Source organism: Mauremys mutica, chromosome 4 (assembly GCF_020497125.1).
Source record: "Mauremys mutica isolate MM-2020 ecotype Southern chromosome 4, ASM2049712v1, whole genome shotgun sequence".
Taxonomy (NCBI): domain Eukaryota; kingdom Metazoa; phylum Chordata; order Testudines; family Geoemydidae; genus Mauremys; species Mauremys mutica.
The window spans coordinates 56356215-56381640 of NC_059075.1; the positions used below are offsets into that span (position 1 = coordinate 56356215).

The window sequence follows — 25426 nt, forward strand, 5'->3', positions numbered from 1 at the left end:
TAACTTCCTCTTATTACAGTTTGTTTAATTATGCTAAAATGAATTTTTTTTAAGCAGGATATTGGATTGTGTGTCCAAAGTTTGATTTATCTTGTTACTCTTACTAGATAAATTACATGGCTTTTTGTTATCTTTTCATACTAAATGTTCTTCAGAAAATAAATGCTTCTATTTCTTCTAATAACAAGGAGCAAACACACAACTGTGGGAAAACAGTATTACAAATAGGAAATGTGTTTTTCTTTTACAGGGTTTATTGTAAATGGCTAGTAAGCATATCTGTCGACACTAGTGTGAGAGAGAACTTTGAGTGAGTCTTCAGCATTCTGCTACAGGGTGGAGCAATTTAGATGAGTTTGAGGCTTTTGTGAACCTAAATTGAAAATTAGTTCTATTGCAACTTGAGAATAAAGTGTATAATAAAACTTTTTTAAAACCACCATTTATAATTTTTAAAAATGCTACTATAGTGGGATATCTTACTTGACTGCTACAAAACCACTAAAGAGAAAAAAACAAAATATTGAAAAGTAAGGCCCTAATCTTCCAAATGCTAAAGTGGACAGATAATGCTACTTACTTGAATAGATCAATTGACTTCAATGAGACTAAGCATGTGCTTAAAGTTAAGCATGTGCATAAGTGTTTTCAGCATCATAAACTATTATTGTATTTTTACTGAGAGCTTTTCAAAACAAAATTGCCTTGGTGTTAACAATGAAAAGTTATTTAGTCTTCCAATACATTAACAGTTAGTCTGAAGTTTTTCTTTCATAGCCCAAAATTTTCAAAAATAGAAGGCTAATGTTAGGCTCCTATCCCGGAGTTAGACACCTAAAGGTAGGATATTCATGTGCTTTTAAGAGCACAAGTCCCATTGACTATATGCTGCAAACCCTGAAGGAGTATGGCTTGGTCAAAGTATTTCAGCTTTCTTGACTGCTAGAAGTTCAAGATATTGGCGTATGTTGTCAGTTGCAAACATAGCACAAGCCTCTTGCTTACCTGTTTCATCTTTTGAGTTAATGTTATCATAGTAAAGATTTTAATGAGGCAATGGACTTGTCTTTCTCAGCAAACCTGGGCATTTTATTTAAATGTGAAGGTAAAAAAAAACTACATAAATTCTAAAAAGATGGTACCAATTAAGAAATTAAATAAACAAGTAAAAAAAATCCCAAATTAAGAGAATAAAATGGGAAGAAAGTGAAGAACTAGAACCATATACATAGAAATCACAGATATTTATCTATCCTGACTGACAGGAAGGGAAGTAGCCCAACCCCTGAAGGCCCAGCCAATTTTTATTCTGCTTCTGCAGCTGTCAGAAGACAGATTTGGTGCACCAGCTGCAGAGCCAAATCAGCTAAAGCAACAAAATGAATTTCTAAACTAATGGTAGCTGTGCTTCTAGAGGAGTCCTTCCCAGGAACAAGGGTGCCCCCTATTCTCTCTCCATAAATTCAGTCCCTAGTATACTCTGCTCACTGTCACGTGGCAGGTAAACTCATAAGAGCAAGTCACAAGTCTGTGGTAACTTGTCTTCACCCCTCAGGGTCTGGATGGACTCAGAGGTTTGTGTCTTGTGTGGTCAGGAACTGGGTCCCTCCCTAGGTTTCACCCTGGGATTTGTCTGTCCCCTCCCCATTGCAGAATAAAGCATACATTGTCTCAGACAAGATGTTGCCTTCAGCAAGCCCTTCTGCCCCTTGAGTGGTTGTGGCTAATTTGCCTTTGAAGAACCAGAGCAAGTCTTGCTCTAAGATGCCTAAACTGATGTTCACAGCTTCACCACCAAACACAGAGTAGATTTCCAACTTCCAAAATGACCGTAGAGGGAGCGCTACTCTGAGCACCCAGAGTAGGCGTCAGTAACGTATGAGAGGGGAATCAAATGGCTTAAACCTCCCACTTTGGGCACAGTCTGTGTGCCTTGTTTTAAGCCCCTCCACAGTCTGCCTAAACTCTTAGGCTATATTTTTTTCTTGGGTGGAACAGTAGAATCTTCCTTTATGACCTTACCCCCCCCAATGGGGCTTTTCTCACAAATACAAATCTGCAGGCAAGGAGTCAGCCATTTTTTAACCCTGTCTGGAGGGATACTCTAAAGGGGAAGCAAAACAGAGTGGCACCATAAGGGGAATGTTTGTCTCCACAGGACAAGAGAAGGCTATGCCCAAAATGCAGAGTCATGAGGGGGTGCCTTCCCTCAAGGGTTTAATTTTTCTATCTAGAAAATTTTCAAACCTCAGATCTCCTTCTCGTGAGCCCAGAGAAGGAGGCTTGCTTCAGGAGTTGCTGTTTCCCTCCACTCCTCCACAAAAACATCTCTCTCCTCCTTCAACTCTGCAGAAAATGCAAAAAAGTTGCTGTAGAAGAAAATCCAGATAGAAGGAAAGTGTTTCCATTTGCTTTTCACATGCATTGTGTTGAAGGAGGTTGAAACAAAGTATGGATTCCAAAAGGGGTCCTCCCATTTCATGTGCCCCAAGAAGAGGATTTAGCGCCCTGTCATCTTCCTCCTTATAATCTCAATCTGCAGAAGGCCTTAGTCCTCTAAACAGAAGGACAGAGACAGGCACAGGATTTCTCCTTCCCCTGTCCTCCCTGGGAGACTCCCATAGGTGGCTTCAGTCTTCAAACCATAAGCCTTTCTTTACATGGGGTTGTATAAATGCACTATAGACAATTACACCCCACCCAAAGAAGTCTCATGAATTGGGAGCATCTTGAAATCAGTTGGGCAACTCAAGGACTAAGGTGCTCAGCGTGAATAAGGGTGTCTGACTCTCTAGTCCTTAGAAATTATTAACTGGTTATAGCAAGGTCTAATGCACATTTTAAACAAGACCATAGTTGCATAATCCTACGAAGTATGCCCTGCCAATTGCGGCAGTTACTGGTGCAACACAGCAGAAGGTATCCTAGCATTGGTTATAGCCACATTTGACCAAGGTGACCTCACTCTGGCAAACCTAAGTATTTTTCTGTTGCATATAATTATAGCCCATGATTGTAGGTAGATTGCTGTAATAGCATAGTGGGTCACCATTTATTCTCTTACATGTGCCTACACAGTTTCCCAAAAAAGTAAAACCTCTCTGCTTTTCTTGCTTTCTTTCCCACATTTTAGTGATTTTTGAAAATAGATAGAAGGCTTCATTTATCCTATTGATTTCAGTCAGACTACTCCATACAAGTAAAATTACATGCATATGTGTTTGCAGGGTTGAGCCCTTTGTGATATATTATGGGACAGTATCTACTTACGTATAATGATATACTTTGGCTTCCAGTTGTGCTTCTAACAATTAGATTGTGTAACTTGCTTAATTAGCTTCCTAATGGAAGCCAATTGTGTGTCTTTGGTAATTGCCATTCTCAAAACTTTGCTTAAATTGGCAAAGGTGTTCAAAGCAGAATGGAGGGGGGGGGGGGAAGGATAGCTCAGTGGTTTGAGCATTGGCCTGCTAAACCCAGCATTATGAGCTCAATCCTTGAGGGAGCCACTTTGGGTTCTGGGGCAAAATCAGTACTTGGTCCTGCTAGCAAAGGCAGGGGGCTGGACTCAATAACCTTTCAGGGTCCCTTCCAGTTCTATGAGATAGGTATATCTCCATATAAGTAAGCTTTCAGTTCTGAGGCATACTATAAAAAAGGAGCAGTACACCAAATAACATGTCTTTTTATACTTACAGAAATTTTTTTCTGTGTAGTGGTACACGTATCTTGAATGTTAATCTTGTGTTAAATAAATTTAACTGTTTGAAAGTGTGAATTTGTAACTTGTATTTCAGGCTAGACTTGCTTACCCAGGTCAAAAATTGCCTTGAACACCTTTGCCAATTTAAGCAAAGACACACAAAATGAATATTGTTTTTTATAATGATAGAAAGGAAAACCACATCCCTTTGTTACTGTACTTAAGAATTTATTAATCTCTGCTAATATTCTGCTTCTAGGGTCTAAACCTTGTTACTTTGAGACTGTATATACTCCTTATATAAAATGGTTCTGACTTGCACTACACAGAAGTAATATTCTGTTTGTATTTTTAAAAGATATAATAGCTTTATTTTTGTAACCTTTTAGTGTTTTGTCCATTGAGTGTTCTCATGAAGTCTATAGGTTCTCTGCTGTAACTGTTATGAGATTATGGCATTCAAACCAAAGAAATGTTAATTCAGGGTGAAAATCTAAGCTAGTTGGGATGCATGATAATTTAGCAAGCAATAATTCCTTTTCACAGCACACTTACACGTGTACACTTGCATGTTGTCTCTTGAATATATATATGCACACATTCTACTAGGGAAAAATAATAAGTATTATGTGATGCAGAATTAGAGTCTGATAACAATAGCTGATGGTAGTAAAATGACATTTTTCTGGCCAGAATCATGGAAACAATTATGTACATCTTATCTGAAAGTATAAATATTTAGCTTTTGGTATGGTAGGTTAATAAATCATCCTTTTTAAAACAAAAAAGTTTTATACAGAAAATTCAAATTAATCTATCTTTTTTAAAAAAAAATTGATTATACCAAATAGATGCAAAATTATATGTATGATATGGCAAATGGGACCTAACTTCTGAGAGTGAGGTCCTTAGATTATGGTATATGAAATTGAGAATTTTGCATCAGCTTCAACTGAGTATTCAAGTGGAGGGTTTTTATTCAGTATCAAAAGGAATAATCAAAACAGTACCCCCCGTTAAACCCAGTTTTTTGGACTATGCCCACATCTTCATATTTTAGTATACCGCAGATTTTTGTTTTTTTGTTTTTTTAAATTGACATGCATAACACAGGGTTAGGAGTAGGCGGTGGGGAAGCTGGAACCTTTGTTAGCCGCATGACATCTGTAAATGTGACCCAGGGGCTTCTTGATGCAGTCAGGGAGCTGACCCACTGCAAACACAGTCCTTACACTATGGATAGGTGATAGTGAGCTGCCTCATAAACCTGAGTGCCCCTGGAAAGCATCAGATTAGGCAATTCAGGATTGTGGGAAAAGCACAGTAGAGAAATAAGTATTGATATTTAGATTGTCTTATTTAGGTTTGAGTTAATCATTTACTATTAGCAGACCAGTTCACAAATCAGCACTGTGTTTCAGGATATCTGCAGGCTTGGGAAGACAAAATTGCATTGATATAAACTTAGTTCATGTTTCCTGGGTTATCTTCAGAAACATGGGTAGTAGCTATTTTAAGGAAATTTTTTAGATTCTACAGCATGATTTAGCAGCATTGTATGGATCAGGGAAAATTCTTCAACCACAGATTATGCAGGGACCTAAATAGATATCCTGTTGGATGTGGCACAATATTGTATGTCTCTCCAGGATGACTATTGCATTAAGACAGATGAGCGGTTAGTAAGCACTTTAAAAATGGAAGAATCCAAGATATTTGTAAGGAAGTAGAAGGAAGCTTGATTCTTTCATCCAGAGAAATAGCATGCTACCCATTACTGAAAGAGCTTTTCTCTACAGTTCCCTTCTCCAGGATGAAATCTTTTATTCTACCTATTTTGGAAAATGATATCATGGCATTATATTGAATTGGGGACTTTTTAAGGAAAATTTCAAATCTTGGGTGACAGTCTTAAATACTGTTTTAGATGTGGGACCAGATTGTACCTACTTGATTTATTCCAGCCACGAAATCTGCCAGAGATCAAGAATATCTACCTGTACCACCTACATGTATTGCCATTGGCCTTCATACCACCCAACAAGAGGGATGAGGGTAATTGCAGAGTGTTGGCAAAACTGGCATAACTTAATGCCGAAAGACAACTCAAACTCTTGATGGGCAAGACCAGACACTATAGAAATGGAGTAATGTTGCTTCATTCGAACCAGAAACCTGCTGGTGTTTCAGGGACACGTGCTGAAAAAGCACATCCATGGGTCCATATAAACATAATTCCTAACAAGTTTGTATAACTCTTTTTTCATCTAAAGATCTCTAAGCACTTCATGGAGGTGGAATTCCTGAAAATCCCCAACTACTTTTCTTTAGCACAGAGAGTTATCTGTGGGCTTAAGAAAATGAGGGAGGCATTCTTGACATTCTGCTTCTTTTGGGGAACTTTAAGAGCAAGTGAGAGATTCTTCTGTTCTGTGCTGCAGAGAGGAAAACAGGGCCTTTGGGTTTACATAGGATATCAGGAGTAATTTGGATATTTGGCTATGGGCTTGCAACTTAGACTTTATCCTAGTGTCTAAACTGGGTGAGGGATCTATATGTATTTCACATAGAGAAATATATTGAGTACTATAAAAAACAGATTAACAAATGGGGGGGACGGGACGACACCAAAACCCCTTTCTTTTGATCAGGTGATAGTCTGGATTTGTGAATAGCATTATAATTTATAGGCAGCCTGGAGGTTGACTCAGTGCTAATGTATCCTGTATAAGCATTCTTGCCATCCAGAAATGCTAGTTTTCAGCAAAAGGTGGTTAATGCTACTGTAAAGGATGTTTGTCTCAAAATAGACTTCCCTCATATGTTAGCATCAAAATTAAAGCACTGATTTTTCTCCTACCCTTCATTTAATTTTATCTCCTAGTGTTTAAATTAACACAGCTGGGAGCAGATGTCCAGTCAGGTACTGCCGGAATCAGTGTTCCTGTACTTCACATCTTTCATTGTGGATTCAAGTGTAAACAACATAATTTTGGTTCCAGATTAGGAGGCATTTTGAACAACATAAGACACACAAATAATACAAATGGACCTAGTGATATATTATTAAAAATGAAGAAGAAATATTAATGTTGGGGAAGAAGAGGAACAATCCAAAAAGAAGACATTGAGCTGGAGGAAGAAACTTACAAAGCACTAGTACCAAAAGAGACATAGGGTGATAGTGGGCTGCAAATTAAAAATAGACCTTTTTTTTTTTTTTTTCCCTTTGCTACCATATCACACTCTGGTTTGGGGTTTTTTGATGCACATGTAAAGGCAGGTAGACAGAAGCCATAATTTCTTTCTTTGCAGACAGTTATACCTAGAATAGAGTACCTCAGTATCAACTATTTGGAGGGAGTTGAGACAAGAGCAACAAAAATAATTATGAATCTGAAGAGGAATGTAAAGAGAGTAAAAGATCTAAATTAAAATTAATATTGCATAAAGAGGAGTAATTATTGATGATAGAAGACAATTGAAGTCTGAAAAGTGGGATGAATAAAGAATACAAAGGCCAAATAGGAAGATAAATAGTCGTAAATTCACCTTAATTGGGTAATGGTTTTCCAAGAGAAGCAAAGGAAGTTCCATCACATCACATGCTTCAACTAGACAAAGCGTTTAAAAAAAAACCCAAAAACTGGAGAACAATCCTGGATTGGGAGAAGGAAGGCTAATATAGGTAATCTAACAATTAATGTTGTTGTTTTAAATATAGGACTTTGTCATCAGAAAAATGCCAGTGATTGGCTTAAGAACCTCATATTTCTTACACAACATGTTGATGGCCCAGAATGACACTCTGTTTTTCTTAACTGTAATCTTTGCAAATTATTTTCTATGTTGGTTTCCCCAGAAATTGCAAATGACCTATATTTAAAAAATATATAAATAGTGCAATCCAATGGCAAATATGCTTTTGTGATGAGGGAATCTTGGAGGTATAAGGAAACAGAATTTTGCTTTCAAGAGGTATTTATAATTAGTGGGTAAAAATGATATGCAGAAAACATTGATCGAGTCTTCTCTTTAATCAAATACTGTGTTCAAAATAATCCTTATTTTTCATTTACTATAAGAGATTTTATATTTCATATGTGTGTGTAACAATATGTTGTACAAAACAAATGCTAACTTCAGCATTTTGAAAAGACTATCTGACAGTGTTAAAGGAAAAAAATAGTATGTAACAAACATAACGAAAACATGAGATAATAAGGCTCCTGTTACAGGTTGTTCACTATTGACATTTTTTAGCAACAAATGTAATATAACTGAACCTTACTGTGTGATAACTTTAAAACAGAAAAATGACAGAGTGATAGGAAGATTGTATTGTTTAATAACTAGACAAACTGCCTGCATATGCCTGAAATATTGTTGTGATCAGGTGTTGTCTTTATATTCTCCTTTCTCTTAATATTATCACTGTTTTTATTCCAAATGTAGTATAACATAAATCATAGATTTTTTTTAATGCTATTTCTGGCTGTTTTAGCAAACAGAGTGCAAAACTGCAGCTGTCTGTATCCTGCTTGTTTTCAGCTTTAATTTTCTTTAATGTTTTAAATAGGTTTGTCTTACTTACAGATATTCATTCTTGCTACTGTGTTAATTTCTGGGTCCAGTGACTTCTCCTGTAGAAGGTGAAGATAAATGGCTTTGAAGCAGTATACAAGTAGTATACTGAAGTAACTGAAGTTTTGTAATAGAGCTATGCCAGCAAAATCTTCTTTGTGTAGATGCAGCTTATACAGGCAAAAAAAGTGCTTTTGCCACTATAGCTTATATTGGTTTGGCAAGCAAAATAAGCTATACTGACAAAAGCATTTTCATGCTGGAAAATAATGTCAAACCTAGGGCTCTTGCTGGTATAGAAATGTCACTGAAGAAAAATCTCACTCCTCACTGACATTGCTATATTGGCAAAAGTTTCTAATGTAGACCTGGCCTTAGTTGAAACTGCTTGCTTGTACTGGGAAGAAATTAAACAAGGATTTGTTAACTGTATTTAAGAAGTCATTTTTCAAGTAAAATTCCAAAGATGTATACTGAATATCCTTTCTTTACAAATTTGTGATCTTTTCAGAGAATTACAATTTTTTTCCTCTTAATTTCTGGAAGGTGGTTTTGGAATGTATGTTAAAGAAGGACCTCATTTACAACAAAGTTACCCCAACTTTTCACCACTGGAAGATTGATGACAAGAAGTTTGGCCTCACATTTCAGAGTCCTGCTGATGCACGAGCATTTGACAGAGGCATCCGTAGAGCTGTAGAAGATCTCTCTCAAGGTATGTCTTGGTTTGGGTTTTTTTTTTTTAAACGTATCTGTATTTACCCTGTAAAATTCTACCATAAAAAGTATTTTGATGTAATGCTGTTAAGTACTTAAACATTTGCGTTGTTCCACAATATACTATGGTTGTAATGGTTAGACAGTTTAATAATACTTTTGAATTTCTCTCTAGCACTTTCCATCTAAGGTCCTAATATTTTGCTAATGAACTAATTCTCAAAACATGCCTGTGTAATGAAGAAGCATTATCTCCATTTTACAAATGAGATAACGGAGGCATAGAGAGGTTTAGTGACTTACCCAGATCATGCCAGAGGCCTGCGATGGAACTGGTTTGACCATATCCATAAATTCCCAGTCCTATGCTTTAACTACAAGTCCATCATTCCCATTTGTTGATACTGTTTTGTATATATCAATGGATCCACACTAGTATCTCTAGGGGCATGTCAAACTATATGTTCTTAGCATGTGAACTATGTAGCTGAATGGTCAGATACCTTTTAAGATTACTTTCTTTGCTGAGATGCTTAGTTCATAGTATATTTTTAAAATGACGCTGTCAAAGTAACTTCATGCATGAATTTTATGAAGGATCTGTGGGAAAATGTCTCATGAAAAATCTTAAGCACTGGTCTAATTGACACAAAGTCCTAGAGCTGTGCTTGTATCATAGAAACTGATGCATAAGAAAGACAGTAAAACAAAGACTGTTTTGAGGTAGAAACACAGTAAATGGAGAGGAGGCAAAAAAATATTTGCCAATGGAAAAGGGAGGGAATGTCCCTTTCAGACATATAAAAGGAAAGGTCAAACAATGGAGAGTTTGATATTCTATGTAAATATCCTTCTGAGATTATTGTTTTTATGTGCATGAAGCAATGCAAGTAAAAGGCAGAATGCTAATTATTTTGTTCTGTTAAAAAGACTTGTCATGAGTTGAGCTCTGAGAGAAAATGCAAGACTAATCAGTGAACATTTGAGCACACACTGTTTTTTCCCTTTAATGTTTATCCTTGTGTATTGTGTGTGTGCACTTATTGATGGTATTCCAAAGTAACTCTTTGAAAGAAATATTTTTGTCTTTAGATATGTGCAACATATTGCCTTTTTACCAATTCATGCAGCTTAAGGCATAATTCTGGGAGTTGCAAGATTCTAGTATGAGGGAGTAGCACAAAATGCATGAATGCTTGAAAAATCTGTAAAATCTTTAATCCAAAAAAGGGTGCTTTCTTAATTCTGATTCATGGTAGAGATTTTTGAGGGGTGGGGGCGGGGGAAGCTTTTACAAGACAAGGAGAGAAAAACAAATAAGTAGGTGACTTGAAATAGTCTGTGATAAGAACATAGCAAAGCAGAACTGCAGGCTAGTTAGAAGACCATGCTGACAGGAGCAGCAGAAGTACTAGGAAACTGTATGATAGGCTTGTCACCATAAATGATAAAGCAGTTTATCTACTTATTTAAAGATCTATGTATTTAGTTCAGTTTTTATATCCTAGGTGGTTATTGGAGGTTCAGATGAAATGATTGAAGCAATATATAGTGAAGGAAGTAAAACGAATGTTGTTTATTTTTCCCTTTTCATTTTTCCAAAGGTTGTCCACAATTGCACAGTGATGCTGAAGTGGCTGAAGATGGCTTTCAAGTAAGTGTGTTAGCTTTATACCACTCACATAATTTAGAGCAAATGACGATTGACTTCTGTAATTTTATTTTGCCACTTCTTCCTAGTACTTATAGTATTTTAAGTTTAGTTAAAGTGAGTTTCCTAGATTCATTATTTTGGAAAGTAGTTTATAATCCAGCCCATCTCATATCTTTGTAATACATATTAAACAAGGAGATGGTTTGCCATTTTAAAAGTCCAAAAGTTTGTTGTCTGTTCCAGAGGAACATAGGTCCTGTTAAAACGAAGTCTGATCCTCTGGTAACATTTAAAGAAAAGCAGAGGAGCCAGGGTCTTTCAAAAATATACAGTTCTTCTTCGAGTGATTGCTCCTATGCATTCCATGTAGGTGTGCGCGCCGCGCGTGCACGGCTCTCCGGAACATTTTTACCCTAGCAACTCCGGCGGGCCGGCTGGCGCCCCCTGGAGTGGCGCCGTCAAGGCGCCCTTTATACACCTCAGCCGGCCCGTCCGCTCCTCAGTTCCTTCTTCCCGCCCGTGACGGCCAGTTGGAACAGTGGAGTGCTCCCTTACCTCCACAACCCTAGTGTTTCTCCATAGTCTAGTGTAGATAGTTTTAGTAGTTAGTTCAGTTCTTGTTGTAGTTATATATATATTTAGTGTTAATAGTGTCAATAGTTACGGAATTAGAGGGTTTGCCCCTCTTCTTCCGCCCCGGTGCGGGCTTATGCCCGGAGCACCGGGTTTCAAGCCCTGTGCGGCTTGCCAGCGGCCTATGCCGGTTAGCGACCCGCACGACTCTTGCCTCCGCTGCCTCGGAGAGTCGCATCGGACAGATAAGTGCTCTATCTGCATAGCCTTTAAACCTCGTACGAGGAAAGAGAGAGACTCTAGGCTGAAGCACTTACTGATGGAGTCTGCGCTCCAACCTCCGGCGCCAGCTCCAGCGGCACCGAAAACCGCCTCGACAAGCAGCGCTCCGACTGCACCGAGCCGCTCCGGCACCGAGCCGGCACCAAAGACCCGGCACCGCTCCCTCTCCCGGGGAGGAAGCACAAGGCGCCGAAGACGGCTGCCGCAAAACAGCAGCGAAAGCCGTCAGCCCAGCCGCCTCCGACGAAAACGGTGCAGGCTGAGGCAGTGCACGCTAAGTGCACCGCACCGTTGACTCCGGCGCCGCCTGGCCCGTCGAGTCCGGTTCCGCCCAGCTCCCCGGTGCCCACCGAGGAGGAGCTGAGGATCCCGTCGACGCCGGAGGCGTTCGCGACGGCAAGAGAGCTGATCGAGGCGACGGCCCCGTCATATCAGCCGCCGGCACCACTGGTGCGGACATTCAAGTCCCTCGGCAAGCCAGCGATGGTGCGCCCCTCATCTCCGGGCGACCGTGGCGACCGTGGCTCCAGAATCCGGTCTCGATCCCGGTCTATCTCCCGGCGAAGGTCACCGAGGCACCGCTCCCCATCCCGCCGTAAATCGCCATCGCGACGCCGCTCAGCGTCCCGGCACCGGTCGCAGTCCCGGCACCGCTCTCCATCGCGGGGCCGGTCGTACTCCCGGCGGCGCTCCAGGTCCCGGTCACGAAGTCACCGGCACCGCAGCAGGTCCGCGTCCAGGCACCGCGGACATCGGGACTCGCGCAGCCGTTCGAGGCGCCGCAGATCCCGCTCGAGGTCCGGTTCCCGGCACCGCCGGTCGAGCTCCCGACGTCGCCGGTCGAGCTCCCGCCGCCGCTCCCCTTCTTGGCACCGGAGATCCAGCTCCCGACGCCGTAGATCTGGCTCCCGGCACCGGAGATCCGGCTCCCGGCACCGTGCGCAGCACAGGTCCCGCTCGCCACTGGACCCCCGAGACGCCCGGCACCGACCCTCGGCACCGGAGGATCGTCTCACGCCGGCGCTGGACGCCCGCCCAGGCATCGCCACGGCTCCACCCTGGCCCTCCAGGGAACCCTCTGTAGCCTCACCCCAAGGCAGTGCGGTGGATTTCAGAGCCGGTTCCGTTCCCCCGGATCATGGACCCCAGTATTGGGGACATTGGGTGCCCTGGGCGCAATATGAACAGGGGCCTCCCCTGCCACCCAGGCAGCCGGGCTCGGCACCATCGGTACCGGTGGCCACCGTTAGTCGAGCCCCCCCGTCCCCACCGACGCAAGCCGCCGCCCACGACCCTTCTTTGGGCCAGGACTCGCTGCGGCCAGATCACCAGGTGGGCGAGCACCAGCAGGAGGAGGTGCTCCCGGGCCACTCCTCGTCGTCCTCTCCAGATGAGGCGGTAGCGGGGGCCTCGCCATCGGGACCCCCGCCCATTGACCTCAGGGCACACCAGGACCTTCTCCGAAGGGTGGCAAAGGCCATTAACTTGCCCATAGAGGAGGTGCAAGAAGTCGAGGACCCGATTACGGACGTTGTGGGAGATGACGCCCCTGTCAGAGTGGCGCTCCCGTTCATTCGCACCATTCAGAAGAACAGTGCCACTATCTGGCAGTCGCCCTCCTCCGTTGCCCCCACGGCGCGAGGCGTCGAAAGGAAGTATTCCGTCCCGCCCCAGGGCTACGAATACTTGTACGTCCACCCCACCCCGGACTCGCTGGTGGTCCAATCGGTCAATGACCGCGAACGACACGGTCAACCTGCCGCTGCGCCGAAGGCGAAGGACGCCCGGCGCATGGACTTATTAGGGCGTAAAATCTATTCGGCGGGAGGCCTCCAACTCCGTGTCGCCAACCAGATGGCCCTCTTATCCAGATACACTTTTAATATCTTGGGGTGCCTTGCGAAGTTCACGGAGCTAACCCCTCCGGAATCCCGCCCTGAATTCTCAGCGCTGCTGGAGGAGGGCAAGTTAGCCTCCAGAACACTGATCAAAGCGGCCGTAGACGCAGCAGACTCAGGGGCTCGAACGGTAGCATCCGGGGTGACGATGCGCCGCATTGCGTGGCTACAATCTTCCACCCTCCCACCTGAGGTCCAGTACACCCTCCAGGACCTCCCGTTTGACACGAAGGGGCTGTTTTCTGAGAAAACGGATGCCAGAATCCAGTCCCTAAAGGATGGGAGGGTTGCGATACGAACTCTGGGTATGCACACGCCGGCCACGCAGAGGCGTTCGTTCCGCCAACAGCCCTACCGTCCCTTCAATCAGGCCAGGTCTCGGCCGTTTAACAACCGCCGAACGGCCCCCTTCCGCCGTAGACCGTCAGGGGGGCGGCGCAACCAGGCGCAGAACTCGTCCAAGGCTCCGCAAGGCCAAAAGCCGGCCTTTTGACGGGACGCCCGAGGACGGCCCATCACTCTCCCCCCAGGATCCACCCCTTTTGTTTTCCAATCGCCTTGCCCGCTTCCTTCCGGCGTGGTCTGCTATAACATCGGACAGCTGGGTCCTCAGCACCATCCAGCACGGCTACCGCCTACAGTTTCTTTCGCCCCCCCCCTCCCACCCACCTTCCCCGTCCCTCTTCAGGGACCCCTCTCACGAGCAAGTCCTCATACAGGAGGTGCAGGCTCTGTTGAGCGTGGGTGCTATCGAGGAGGTGCCTCCCTGCAGGCGGGGCAGGGGATTCTACTCCAGATATTTCCTCATCCCCAAGGCGAAAGGAGGTCTTCGTCCCATCTTGGACCTCCGGGAGCTGAACAGATACCTCTGCAAGCTCAAGTTTCGGATGGTAACCTTGGGGTCCATTATCCCTTCCTTGGATCCGGGAGACTGGTTTGCCGCCCTCGACATGAAAGACGCTTACTTTCATGTGGCGATTTACCCCCCCACAGACGCTTCCTGCGCTTCATGGTCAACGCGACCCACTACCAGTTTGCGGTGTTACCCTTTGGCCTCTCCACTGCCCCGAGGGTGTTCACCAAGTGCATGGCGGTCGTGGCCGCAACTCTCCGTCGTCGCAGAATCCACGTATACCCCTATCTCGACGACTGGCTGATCCGTGGGCGATCTCAAGAACTGGTGACAGCCCAGGTGTCAGAGATACTGCACCTGTTCCGGTCTCTCGGCCTCCTCGTCAATGCCGAGAAGTCCCAATTACTGCCGACACAGCGATTGGAGTTCATAGGAGCAGTCCTCGACTCCACCCTCGCCAGGGCCTGCCTCCCTCGTTCTCGACACGAGACAATGGTCTCGCTCATTCGCAGCTTACAAGCCTTCCCTTCCACGACGGCCCGGTCCTGCCTTCGCCTGCTGGGCCACATGGCTGCGTGCACCTTTGTGACCGCGAACGCGAGGCTGAGGCTCCGTCCGTTCCAGATGTGGCTGACTTCGGTGTACCGGCCCCACCGCGACCCTCTAGATCTGGTGGTCACGGTCTCGGACCCCACTCTCCAGACGCTCACCTGGTGGCTGCATCAGGAGGTGGTCTGCGCCGGGGTTCCGTTTCGCCCCCCTCGCCCGTCGGTCACCCTGACCACAGACGCCTCGGCGCTTGGATGGGGGGCTCACATGGGAGACCGGCACACTCAGGGCCTCTGGTCGGCCCAGGAGCTCTCCCTGCACATCAACGTCAGGGAATTGAGAGCGATCCGCTTGGCTTGTCTCGCCTTTCTTGCACACCTCCGGGACCGCTGCGTCGCGGTATACACGGACAACACGGCAGCCATGTTCTATCTGAACAAACAGGGCGGGGCCCGATCCTCCCCGCTGTGCAAGGAGGCGATGCTCCTATGGGACCTGTGTGTAACCCACTCGATTCGCCTCGAAGCGTTCTTTCTACCAGGGGTGCAGAACACGCTGGCCGACCGTCTGAGCCGGTCTTTCGCTGCCCACGAGTGGTCCCTTCGCCCCGACGTAGCCCACACCATCTTCCAAAGGTGGGGATTTCCCCAAATAGACCTGTTTGCCTCCAGGACCAACAGGAAGTGCCACAGGTTCTGTTCATACCAGGGTCGGGCTCCGGACTCCATCTCCGATGCGTTCCTCATGTCCTGGACGGGTCCCCTTCTATACGCCTTCCCGCCGTTCCCGCTAGTCCACCGAGTACTGCTCAAGCTACGGAGGGACAAGGCTCGCGTCATACTCGTCGCTCCGGCCTGGCCGAGGCAGCACTGGTATACCCTGCTCCTCGAGCTATCGATCCGGGATCCCATTCCCCTACCGTTATGGCCGGATCTCATCTCTCAGGACCTCGGCAGGCTTTGTCACCCGAACCTGCAGTCGCTGCATCTTACAGCCTGGTTCCTGAGTGGTTGACCGACGCGGAGAGGACCTGTTCTGCGGCGGTGCAGCAAGTTCTCCTTGAAAGCAGAAAACCGTCCACACGCTCTACCTACCTGGCAAAGTGGAAACGCTTTGCCCTTTGGTGCGATCAGCAAGGTCTTAACCCCTTCTCGACCCCTCTCCAGACGGTCCTTGACTACCTCTGGTACCTGAAAGGCCAAGGTCTCGCGATCTCGTCCCTGAGGGTACACCTGGCGGCGCTTTCGGCCTTCCGGCCTGCTGTAGATGGTCGCTCCGTGTTTTCCAACCCCATGGTTGCCCGCTTCCTCAAGGGGTTGGACCGCCTCTACCCGCAAGTGCGGCCGCCGGCTCCTACGTGGGATCTGAACCTGGCTCTCACCCAGCTGATGCGCCCGCCCTTCGAGCCCATGGCCTCCTGCTCCCTCCTCCATCTCACCTGGAAGACGGCCTTCCTCGTGGCAATCACATCCGCCAGACGAGTATCCGAACTCCGCGCCCTGACGGCGGGTCCCCCATATACCGTCTTCCACGCGGACAAAGTGCAGCTTCGGCCACATCCGGCCTTCCTCCCAAAGGTGGTGTCGGCCTTTCATCTTAATCAGGAGATCTTCCTCCCGGTCTTCTTTCCAAAGCCGCACGCCTCACCTCGTGAGCAGCAGCTCCACACCCTCGACGTCCGTAGGGCCCTCGCCTTTTACATTGACCGAACTAAGTCCTTCCGGCGTTCCTCCCAGCTCTTTGTCGCAATTGCGGAGCGCATGAAAGGCGAGCCTGTTTCATCTCAACGGATTTCTTCCTGGGTGACATCCTGCATACGGGCGTGCTACGAACTTGCTCGCGTCCCCCCGTGCCGGCTCACCGCACACTCGACAAGGGCGCACGCCTCGTCAGCCGCCTTCCTGGCCCACGTTCCCATCCAGGACATCTGTCGAGCGGCCACCTGGTCTTCCGTCCACACCTTCGCTTCCCATTATGCGTTGGTGCAGCAGTCCCGAGACGACGCAGCCTTCGGCTCTGCGGTGCTACACTCCGCCACGTCTCATTCCGACCCCACCGCCTAGGTAAGGCTTGGGAATCACCTACATGGAATGCATAGGAGCAATCACTCGAAGAAGAAAAGACGGTTACTCACCTGTAGTAACTGGTGTTCTTCGAGATGTGTTGCTCCTATCCATTCCAGACCCGCCCTCCTTCCCCACTGTCGGAATAGCCGGCAAGAAGGAACTGAGGAGCGGACGGGCCGGCTGAGGTGTATAAAGGGCGCCTTGACGGCGCCACTCCAGGGGGCGCCAGCCGGCCCGCCGGAGTTGCTAGGGTAAAAATGTTCCGGAGAGCCGTGCACGCGCGGCGCGCACACCTACATGGAATGGATAGGAGCAACACATCTCGAAGAACACCAGTTACTACAGGTGAGTAACCGTCTTTTTTATTTGCTGACCTGGATGTTATTGTGGTATTGTATACTCTGCTGGCACTGGGCACAATTAAGGTCGTGGGATTTTTTGTTTGGTTTGTTTTTTTGGCGGTGCAACACAACCTAAGAGAGTTATAGAGGAAACAGTGGGAAAAGCCCAGTCCAAACAGGTTAATCATATTGGAAAACTTCAGATAATTTTAAATAAAGCTGGTGCCATAGTTAAAGCTGTCCCTAAACATCTTTTAAAGGTTTTATTGACCCTAGCAACATTACAGGATTAATTTTTATTTGACTGTTCTTCAGCAATTTCTATAGACGACAATGAGATTAGAGGTTAACAAGCTTCCTTATTCAGACACCATTGAGTACTCTGAAATTGATATGTAGTAATAACTACCAAGTTATATAATTAAAAACCCATGTCACCTCTGTATAAAGCATAGGTGCTTTTCTTCATTTATAAGTATGCATGTAAGTCCCAACTACTAATTGTAGCAAATACAAAGAAAATCTTTGGTTACTTTTTTTCCTTTTAAGATATCCCATTTAAAGAAAAGATTTTTTTTTTGTATATGCGGTTCTCCTTAAAGACTTCAGACAACTGATAGTATTCTAAAGCAACTTTTTGAAGGAAATATTTTTGTCTTTAGATATTAAATTCTGGTGCTGCACATTGCTGTTTTACCAATATACTGAGCTAGAACATAAGATGCACAAAATGACAAAGATAAGATTAGCAGACTACCTGCATAATTTGAGGTCCTGGTTAAGAAACAAACTACTAGTAAGGGGCTTATATAATTCCAGTGTATAAAAAGGATTGTAATGCAAGTGGATAGGCAAGAGCAATCTAATTTTATAACAAAATAAAATAGAGATCACACACACACACACACACACACACACACACAGAGTAGGGGAATCTGTTTCCGCTCACCCCCACCCCCGGTCTGTTACAGCAGAGTTGGCTCAGCAGAGGAGCTTGGGCTGATGATGGAGCTGGGGACAGAACTGGGAAGGAGGAGGAGCTGGCCTGAGGACAGAGAGTGGAGCTGCAGCTGGGGGCAGAAGAGAACTGCAGTTGGGGGTGGAGCGGGGCTGTGTGGTGCTCCCTTCCTGCCTCCCATGGTGGCTGGCTTGGTCCCTGACTAATGTCCCCACCCAAAATATTCCTTTGTGCCGGCCCCCCCCTCCCAGAGAGGGCACACCCCACAGTCTGGGGACACTGTTATAAAGTATAGATAGAAGGAACAATAATCTTTATAATATTGTTAGGGAAAATCACATTAACATTTTATATATTTTAAACTAACATAATTTAGACAAGTTTATAATGATAGAATTACTTGTGTTATAGGGAGAGTGGGGAGTCAGTTTCCTTCACAAAAGATGGTTGTTACCCCTATTCATAGCGATTAGTCTGAGTTTACAGATAAAATTCATCTGAGTACAGTATCCCGGACAGTCCAGAATACACAGTATAAAGTGCCATCATGACTAGCAATCCCTATTGTAGTCATATACCTTATCTGTCTCTTGGTGGCAAAACAAATACCAAAATAAGTTCTCCCATTGTATCTGCATGGCATAGTAAAGTAAGGGATATTTTGGTAATGAAGAAATTCATACAGCAGATGAGACAGAAAAAGACACGTATTGGGTACCCTTACTTACATTTTCAGACAAGGATTTTACATTGCTAGTGAAACCAAAACTTCTACAATCATTTGAATATTAGAGGGGAAAATTAAGGCTTATTAATTATTTGGAGCAACTGCTCTAGCCACCAGGGATAACATTGTGAAAAGATGTATTAACTGGGTAGCTCAGGATTCCCTCATTATGGAGGAATCCTAGGCTGGCATAAGCAACTCTACACCATCCTTTCCTACTTCCTTAGAGTAGAGAGTGCATTGATGGTAGGGAGAGGCATGATTAGAGTACACTTACAGCCTCACATGGGGTAGACCAGGTCTGTGGTTCACTGTTGTTGAAGTGTGTGCGGTAGTGGTGGAGTTAGATACCATTTATTGGGGAGGTTAAGGAAGTATGAAGTTGGTCATCGTAAAAATAATCTCCATTCTGGGTATTTCACAGGCTGTCCCTTTCAGAACTGCCAAGTTCCATGCAGTCTTGCATTTGGCATCCTGTCTCACATTCTTGCAGGTCAGACTGAATCTTGCATGTTTGGTTATGCTGTGGGAATAGGGTGACCAGACAGCAAATGTGAAAAATCGGGACGGGGTGTGTGTGTGGAATAGGAGCCTATATAAGGAAAAAGACCCAAAAATCAGGACTGTGCCTATAAAATCAGGACCTCTGGTCACCCTATGTAGGAAGGCTGCAAGCATTTATTTGTAGGTTCTGTTTTGGCCACTCTGTCTCTGAACAGGCAGCCAGGCGCCCCCTCTATTGCAGTTCCCCTTGCTGCATCCCAGTAAGGAAGGAGCACTTGAGGAGGAAGCATACTACCACAAGGTGAGGGGCCCGATACTAGTCTCAGGCGCCTGCGTGCTCTCCTTCTCCTTCCCACAGTCAGCTGCACCAGGTTCACCTATGAACTCCCTGACTTCCAGTACCATTATCTGTAGGAATCACGGCAGCACCCCAGCCAGCTATGCTTCTAGATACCCTTGAGGACCCACCTACCCAAGCCACAACTGCTAAGTTTTGTTCAGCTCCGTGTTCTACCACCACCGCTACTCAGAGCATATTGAGTTGATCAGAAGTTTAAGTTTCTGGTTATGTGCAAATTAGATTAAATAATTGGCACTAATGTCACACATGGAGCAGAACAAAATGCATCAGCTATGCCCTATTGCTTCTTGACTGCTAACAGGTAGCTCTGCCCTTTGAAGTATGAGGAGTTTCTTGCTGAAGCTGCAGCACAGGGCAAATTCTGACTGAATTTTGAACTTTCTGTTTATCCATATGTGTTCTATGGACTGGAAGGGTTCGGGAATCTGTCACACGCTAAGATCTACTAGTCTGACTACAGTTAAATAACACATTTCACCCAGATTCAGTACAGCAATGCCTCTGTAGGGCTTGGTGCTCTTTTATGTTACTTCATTGCAGGATTAGCATAACAGCAGCATCACTAGATGATTTCATTGATTGTACCGCATAATTTGCTTACTCTTCAGACCTATCCCTCTAGACTAAATCCCCCCTCCCCTGCCTTGTTTGAGAGCCTAACCTCTCTTCCATCAAGGCAAGTGCTCCAGCTCTGGACTCTAGGGGGTTTACTATATGAAGAGGTCTATAATCACTTCCTTGACAAAAGCTCCTGTGCTAAATATCTGGAGAGACAGGGCTCATCCAGTTTTATTGCACTATATCTTAAAAGGCTTCATCCCCATTCCACTGTTCTAATCCAGACATCTCTTCCAATTATTAGGTAGTATTTTCTTTGATATGTGCTTAAATTTTAATAACTCAGTATATGTGCACAATAAGCCTTTAGTTTAAAAAAAAATTGGGGAGGGGGAGGCAGGGAAGAGAGGAGCAGGAGAGTGTTTGTTTAAAATATTGGCAGATACATCTAAAAAATAAGCCCCAAAATTGACCTAATCTGAACTGTTCTTTGCTCAGAGATGAAAATGCTAAAATATTTATTTTAATCTTTGAGGCATAATCCACTTGCTTTAAACCAGAATTTTGTTGTAATATGTCCAATAGAGTTCATCCTCGCAATCTGTAGTTAAAATACAAGGGGGTAGACTTGTATTCAAACTTATAAAGATGTTACTACAAAAAGTAGTGTCCTGAAATTCACATCAGCACAGTAGCCTCCTACTTGCAACTATTTTTTACCATAAAGCAGAATTCTGCAGTTCATATTATTATTTGTTAGTTGGGATGCTGGACAAATTCACTGAGATTTCAAAGATGTTTTGCTGATGTTTGTAATAGATTCTTAACTGTTAATCCACCTTTTTAACATCATTTTGCAGTTTTCTCAAATCACATATTACACAGATCCCACAAAAAGATTGTGTACCTGTGCAGTAAGAATATTGTAATATTTAGCATGTAATATATTTTACAATACAATACTGTAACTCCTCGCTCCCTCCTTCCTGAGCCCTATCATGTAATCCCCTCCCCTCCATGGAGATGGGGTAAGTGGGGTGCAGGAGCGGGGGGAACGGGGATACCCTGACATTAGCCCCCTTCTCTCCCCCACCCTGCACAGCAAGCAGGAGGTTCCCGGGAGCAGCTCCAAGGCAGAGGGCAGGAGCAGCACATGGCAGCTGAACTGCCAGCAATTGACTGCCGCACAGGGAACTTAGGGGAGCGGGGAGTTGATATGGGGGCTGCCGTTCCACCCTGGTTCCAAGCCCCTACCAGTTAGCTCCAACAGGCTGCTCTTCCTGCAAGCAGTGGACAAAGCAGACAGCTGCCAAACGACATTATAAGGCAGCATTGCACAACTTTAAACAAGCATGTTATCTAATTGATCAGCAACGAAACAACGTTAACTGGGATGACTTTGTGAGAATTTACTGTACAATATTTACAATACAATATTTAGCATATAATACATTTTATTATAAAACACCTAGTTATTTAAAACTATCAAAACCCTAGAAATTCATAGTTAAAATCTACATAACATCTCTGGACTCATTTGTACTTCTACTAGTGTAGAGCTATTAAAAGATAGGTATATAATAACATAGCACTGTTATAAAATCCCTTTAATGTGTGGGAGCTAAGTTTGGTGATAACTGAACTTCTTGCTTTATAACTTTTTTTTTTTTAAGGGTCTGTAACTTTATGTTCAGATGGCTTTTTGGTTTAAATGTATGTTGGAAAGAAATGTATGTTAGAGCATAAGCTCTGCTGCTACTGAAATCCATAGGAATATTATTAGTATAAAGACTGCAAGTTTGGCCACACAAAATTTTAATAAAGGCAAGGCAGGTTACAGAACATGAATTATTAAATATTTTAAAAAATGAAAATGAGTTCATACCTTCCAATACAAAAGCTGAAGGATAGAATTATCTAGAATTATCTGTGTATCTAGAATTAATGAGGGAGAAGGTAGGTTGTGTAAATGAAGAATCCTGAAGAAACTTAAGAAAATTCCCAGCTGACAACCAAATTCAACAGGTTCTTTTTCAATTGAGGAGATTTTCATTTGACCTTCAAACTATATAATTTAATATTTACTTTTCAACTGCAAAGAATATTATTGAAATCCTAAACATACTTTAAAGAAAAAATCAGCATTTCAGTTTTTCCCAAACTGCTATTAAGTGAAAGAATGGTACAGCTATATTTATTGATTACAGTGAGGCTAAAACTACCATTTATTAAATCACTTGTGTGTTGTATCTGAAGACTTTCACTGCTAGCACTCAGTGTACATATTTTTGTTGTTTAGTACCATAAAATACCAATTCACCACCATAAGTGGTTAGCTGACATTATTTATTTTTCAAAAACAATTTTCTTACAGTAGGATCAACAACATTTTAAGTACAATTTATTAACTAGTTACTACATTAATTTAAAATGTAAATGTATATAAAAAGGTTAGTGCAGTCATAAATGACGTGTGTGTGTTTATATATATATAATATATAGAATTTATAAAATCTACACATGCGCGAACACAAATTTAGCATACACATGTATAGAGACTCTAAAGGACAGATTTTTAGCTGTGAGTACAGTGGGTGCACAGAGACCCATTTATTGCTCATGAGTGGGAAGCTAAGCAATGAGGCATACATTTATCAGATTTTCTTGTTTAAATATAGGACATGTGGGCTCAGCTGAAGTGCATGTTTTTGCATAGGGTGTACCTGCAGTTTTAAGTGGCTGGCCATAGTTTTCCTCTACCAAATATAAACTCATAGATAGGGGTGATTTTTTTTTTAAATGAAAAAGTTAACAATCATAAACCAAAAGTGAAGAACTAATCAAGATCTTTTAATCTGTTTTCATCTGATAGTGAAGTCTAAGCATACAGTATTGTTGGAATACTTGCTTATTTATTTCAAATTGATATGCTTATTGTAAATTTTGATTTTGAGACTTGCAAGATACATCAAATATGTTACAATGCCTTACAGATTTTGTTGTGCAGGTATATTGGTGTGATCAACAGGCCACTAACACTGTTTCACTACAGCTTTGATGTACTAAGACAAGAAGTTCTTCCTTGAGTTTCCTGCTGCAGGCAAAGACAGGGGAAAATTTAAACTTGATGGATAAAAAAAAAAGTTTTCATATTCTTTGACTTCAAGGAAGTGCTTGATCATTGTTATCAGGATTAAGTGCTTCAGGTTTTTAGCTGAAGTGGCGAAAAGGCCGGTGATTCACACACACTGTCTAAAACGGTCTTACTGCAGCAGACAGGATGTGAGTTGGTCATGTTCCTTTTTGTAAAGGTAATGTTTAATGAGTGTCCAGGTTTTTGTGTTCAAATGAAGTAAGTTTAGGCTTCATCTTACCAAAATAATTTATAGCATTATGGCCTCTTGCAAGTAACTGCAATCTAATTCAGCAGAGATACTATGATGTTTGTAATTTCATTTGTTTCATGTATTACGGGGTCAAGAAATTCTTACACGAATTATTTGTATGCAACGCAAATAGCATATTAATTAGGTTTAACTCCAAGCAGTAAATGTGACAGTCATCTGTATTTCTTATTTAAATTTAATATAGCAATTCTGTGTGTGGGATAGTGCATACTAAACAAGGAAGAGGAATTACTATTTTTTCTGATTAATACAAATTATTAGCTATTTAATCTCTCCCTATTTACTTTTTCAAAGGTAGACCACCTCCTGTTATGGGTTATGAATTTGTATATCAGATTTGACACCAAAAAATGTTAGTGTTCCATTGTGGTTAGGCAAAGCAGACTTAGGAGAAGCAATATATGTCATGTGTCTTATTTATTTTTCCTTAAACTGCTTAAAAATATTCAAACTAATCTGGACAACATTTCAACACTTTCAGAATCTAGGCCAAAAAATGCATGTGATTGTTTGTAGTGAAGGCTTTACTGCCAAATCTGAAAATTGCTCCATCACTCTAAGAAATAGCTAAAACAGAAGGTGGTTACTTTAAATTTATTGAGATCTGTTTCACTTACTCAAATGAAAAAAAAATTACTTAAAACCTTCACCTGATCGTTGGAATCAAGCAGCAAAATTTCAGGCCTCATGGAAGCAAAGTACAAGTAAGGGAAATGTGGTATTTTATCCTTCCTTCTGTATAATCATTCAAAATACTGAAAACAACATTTTTAACAATGTTTGCAAAACAATGCTGAATTCTCTCGAAGGCTTAGCTCTGGCAAACTGGAAGAAGGGAAAAGTGAGGAGAGAAGCTTTGAAGAAGAGAGAAGCTCTTTCTGGTTTTCATTTTCTCTACAGCTGTCATCTGGCTTTGAATTCCGCTGGAGAGCTACAGCTGGATTCATTTTATTGCTTTTCCCAGCATCCTTTTGCCTGTGAGCACAGAAATGTTTTAGTAGTCTTGGGGAAAAAAATGTTAGTATCTCGTAGCAACCATAGGACAGTAATTATTATACCAGCAGCTGAGAGCAAACCAGATTTCCGTTGTGCATTAAAAACTGGCATAGATTACTTTACAGATAATACTGACTAACCTATGCTTGTGCTGAACTTTGCAGGCTGTGGTAAAAGGATATTGAATGTGGGCGGTGTGTAATTGCTGTGGACAGTAGAAAAGGGGGACGTGTGCATGTGTGTTTGTGTAATATATATAATATAACACATTTTGTTCTTAAGGAAGATTTTACATGCTTGGTTCTCATTTAAAGAATTTTTTCAGTATAACTGGAGTTTGTTTCTAGGACCGCTTCTTCAAGTTGTGTCAGCATTGCCATTATAAATGCTGTTTTTCAGATGTTCATAACTATGCCATAAAAATTCACATTGGACTAAAACTTGGCATATTATATCCTCTGTCCAAAGTAAAGCTTTTTTCAAATTTAATAAAATTGCTTTGGATATTTCTGAATTATGAGTTCACTAAAAAAGTTTATTGGTTCATTTAACTATTTTGCACCCATATAAAGTAAGCAGCTTTATTTAAATCTAGTCATTTCTGATATTCTGAAAAGGAAAAAAACTGTGACGATAATTAAAAGGACACTTTCTGTGTCATTAGGCAAAAGTCAACCTTTCTACAGTTTTCCTTC

At 43.1% G+C, this 25426-nt stretch overlaps 1 protein-coding gene across 5 annotated transcripts in view; it reads left to right on the plus strand.

Annotated features, from left to right (window-relative positions):
* The window catches only part of SPRED1 (sprouty related EVH1 domain containing 1), a 123499-nt gene that overhangs the window by 69499 nt on the left and 28574 nt on the right, over positions 1-25426 (plus strand). For all 5 annotated transcript variants that reach the window (XM_045015345.1, XM_045015347.1, XM_045015344.1 and 2 more), the window contains 2 exons: positions 8834-9002; positions 10609-10658. In XM_045015345.1, the coding sequence (XP_044871280.1) occupies positions 8834-9002; positions 10609-10658 (219 nt within the window). The remainder of the gene's footprint in view (positions 1-8833; positions 9003-10608; positions 10659-25426) is intronic.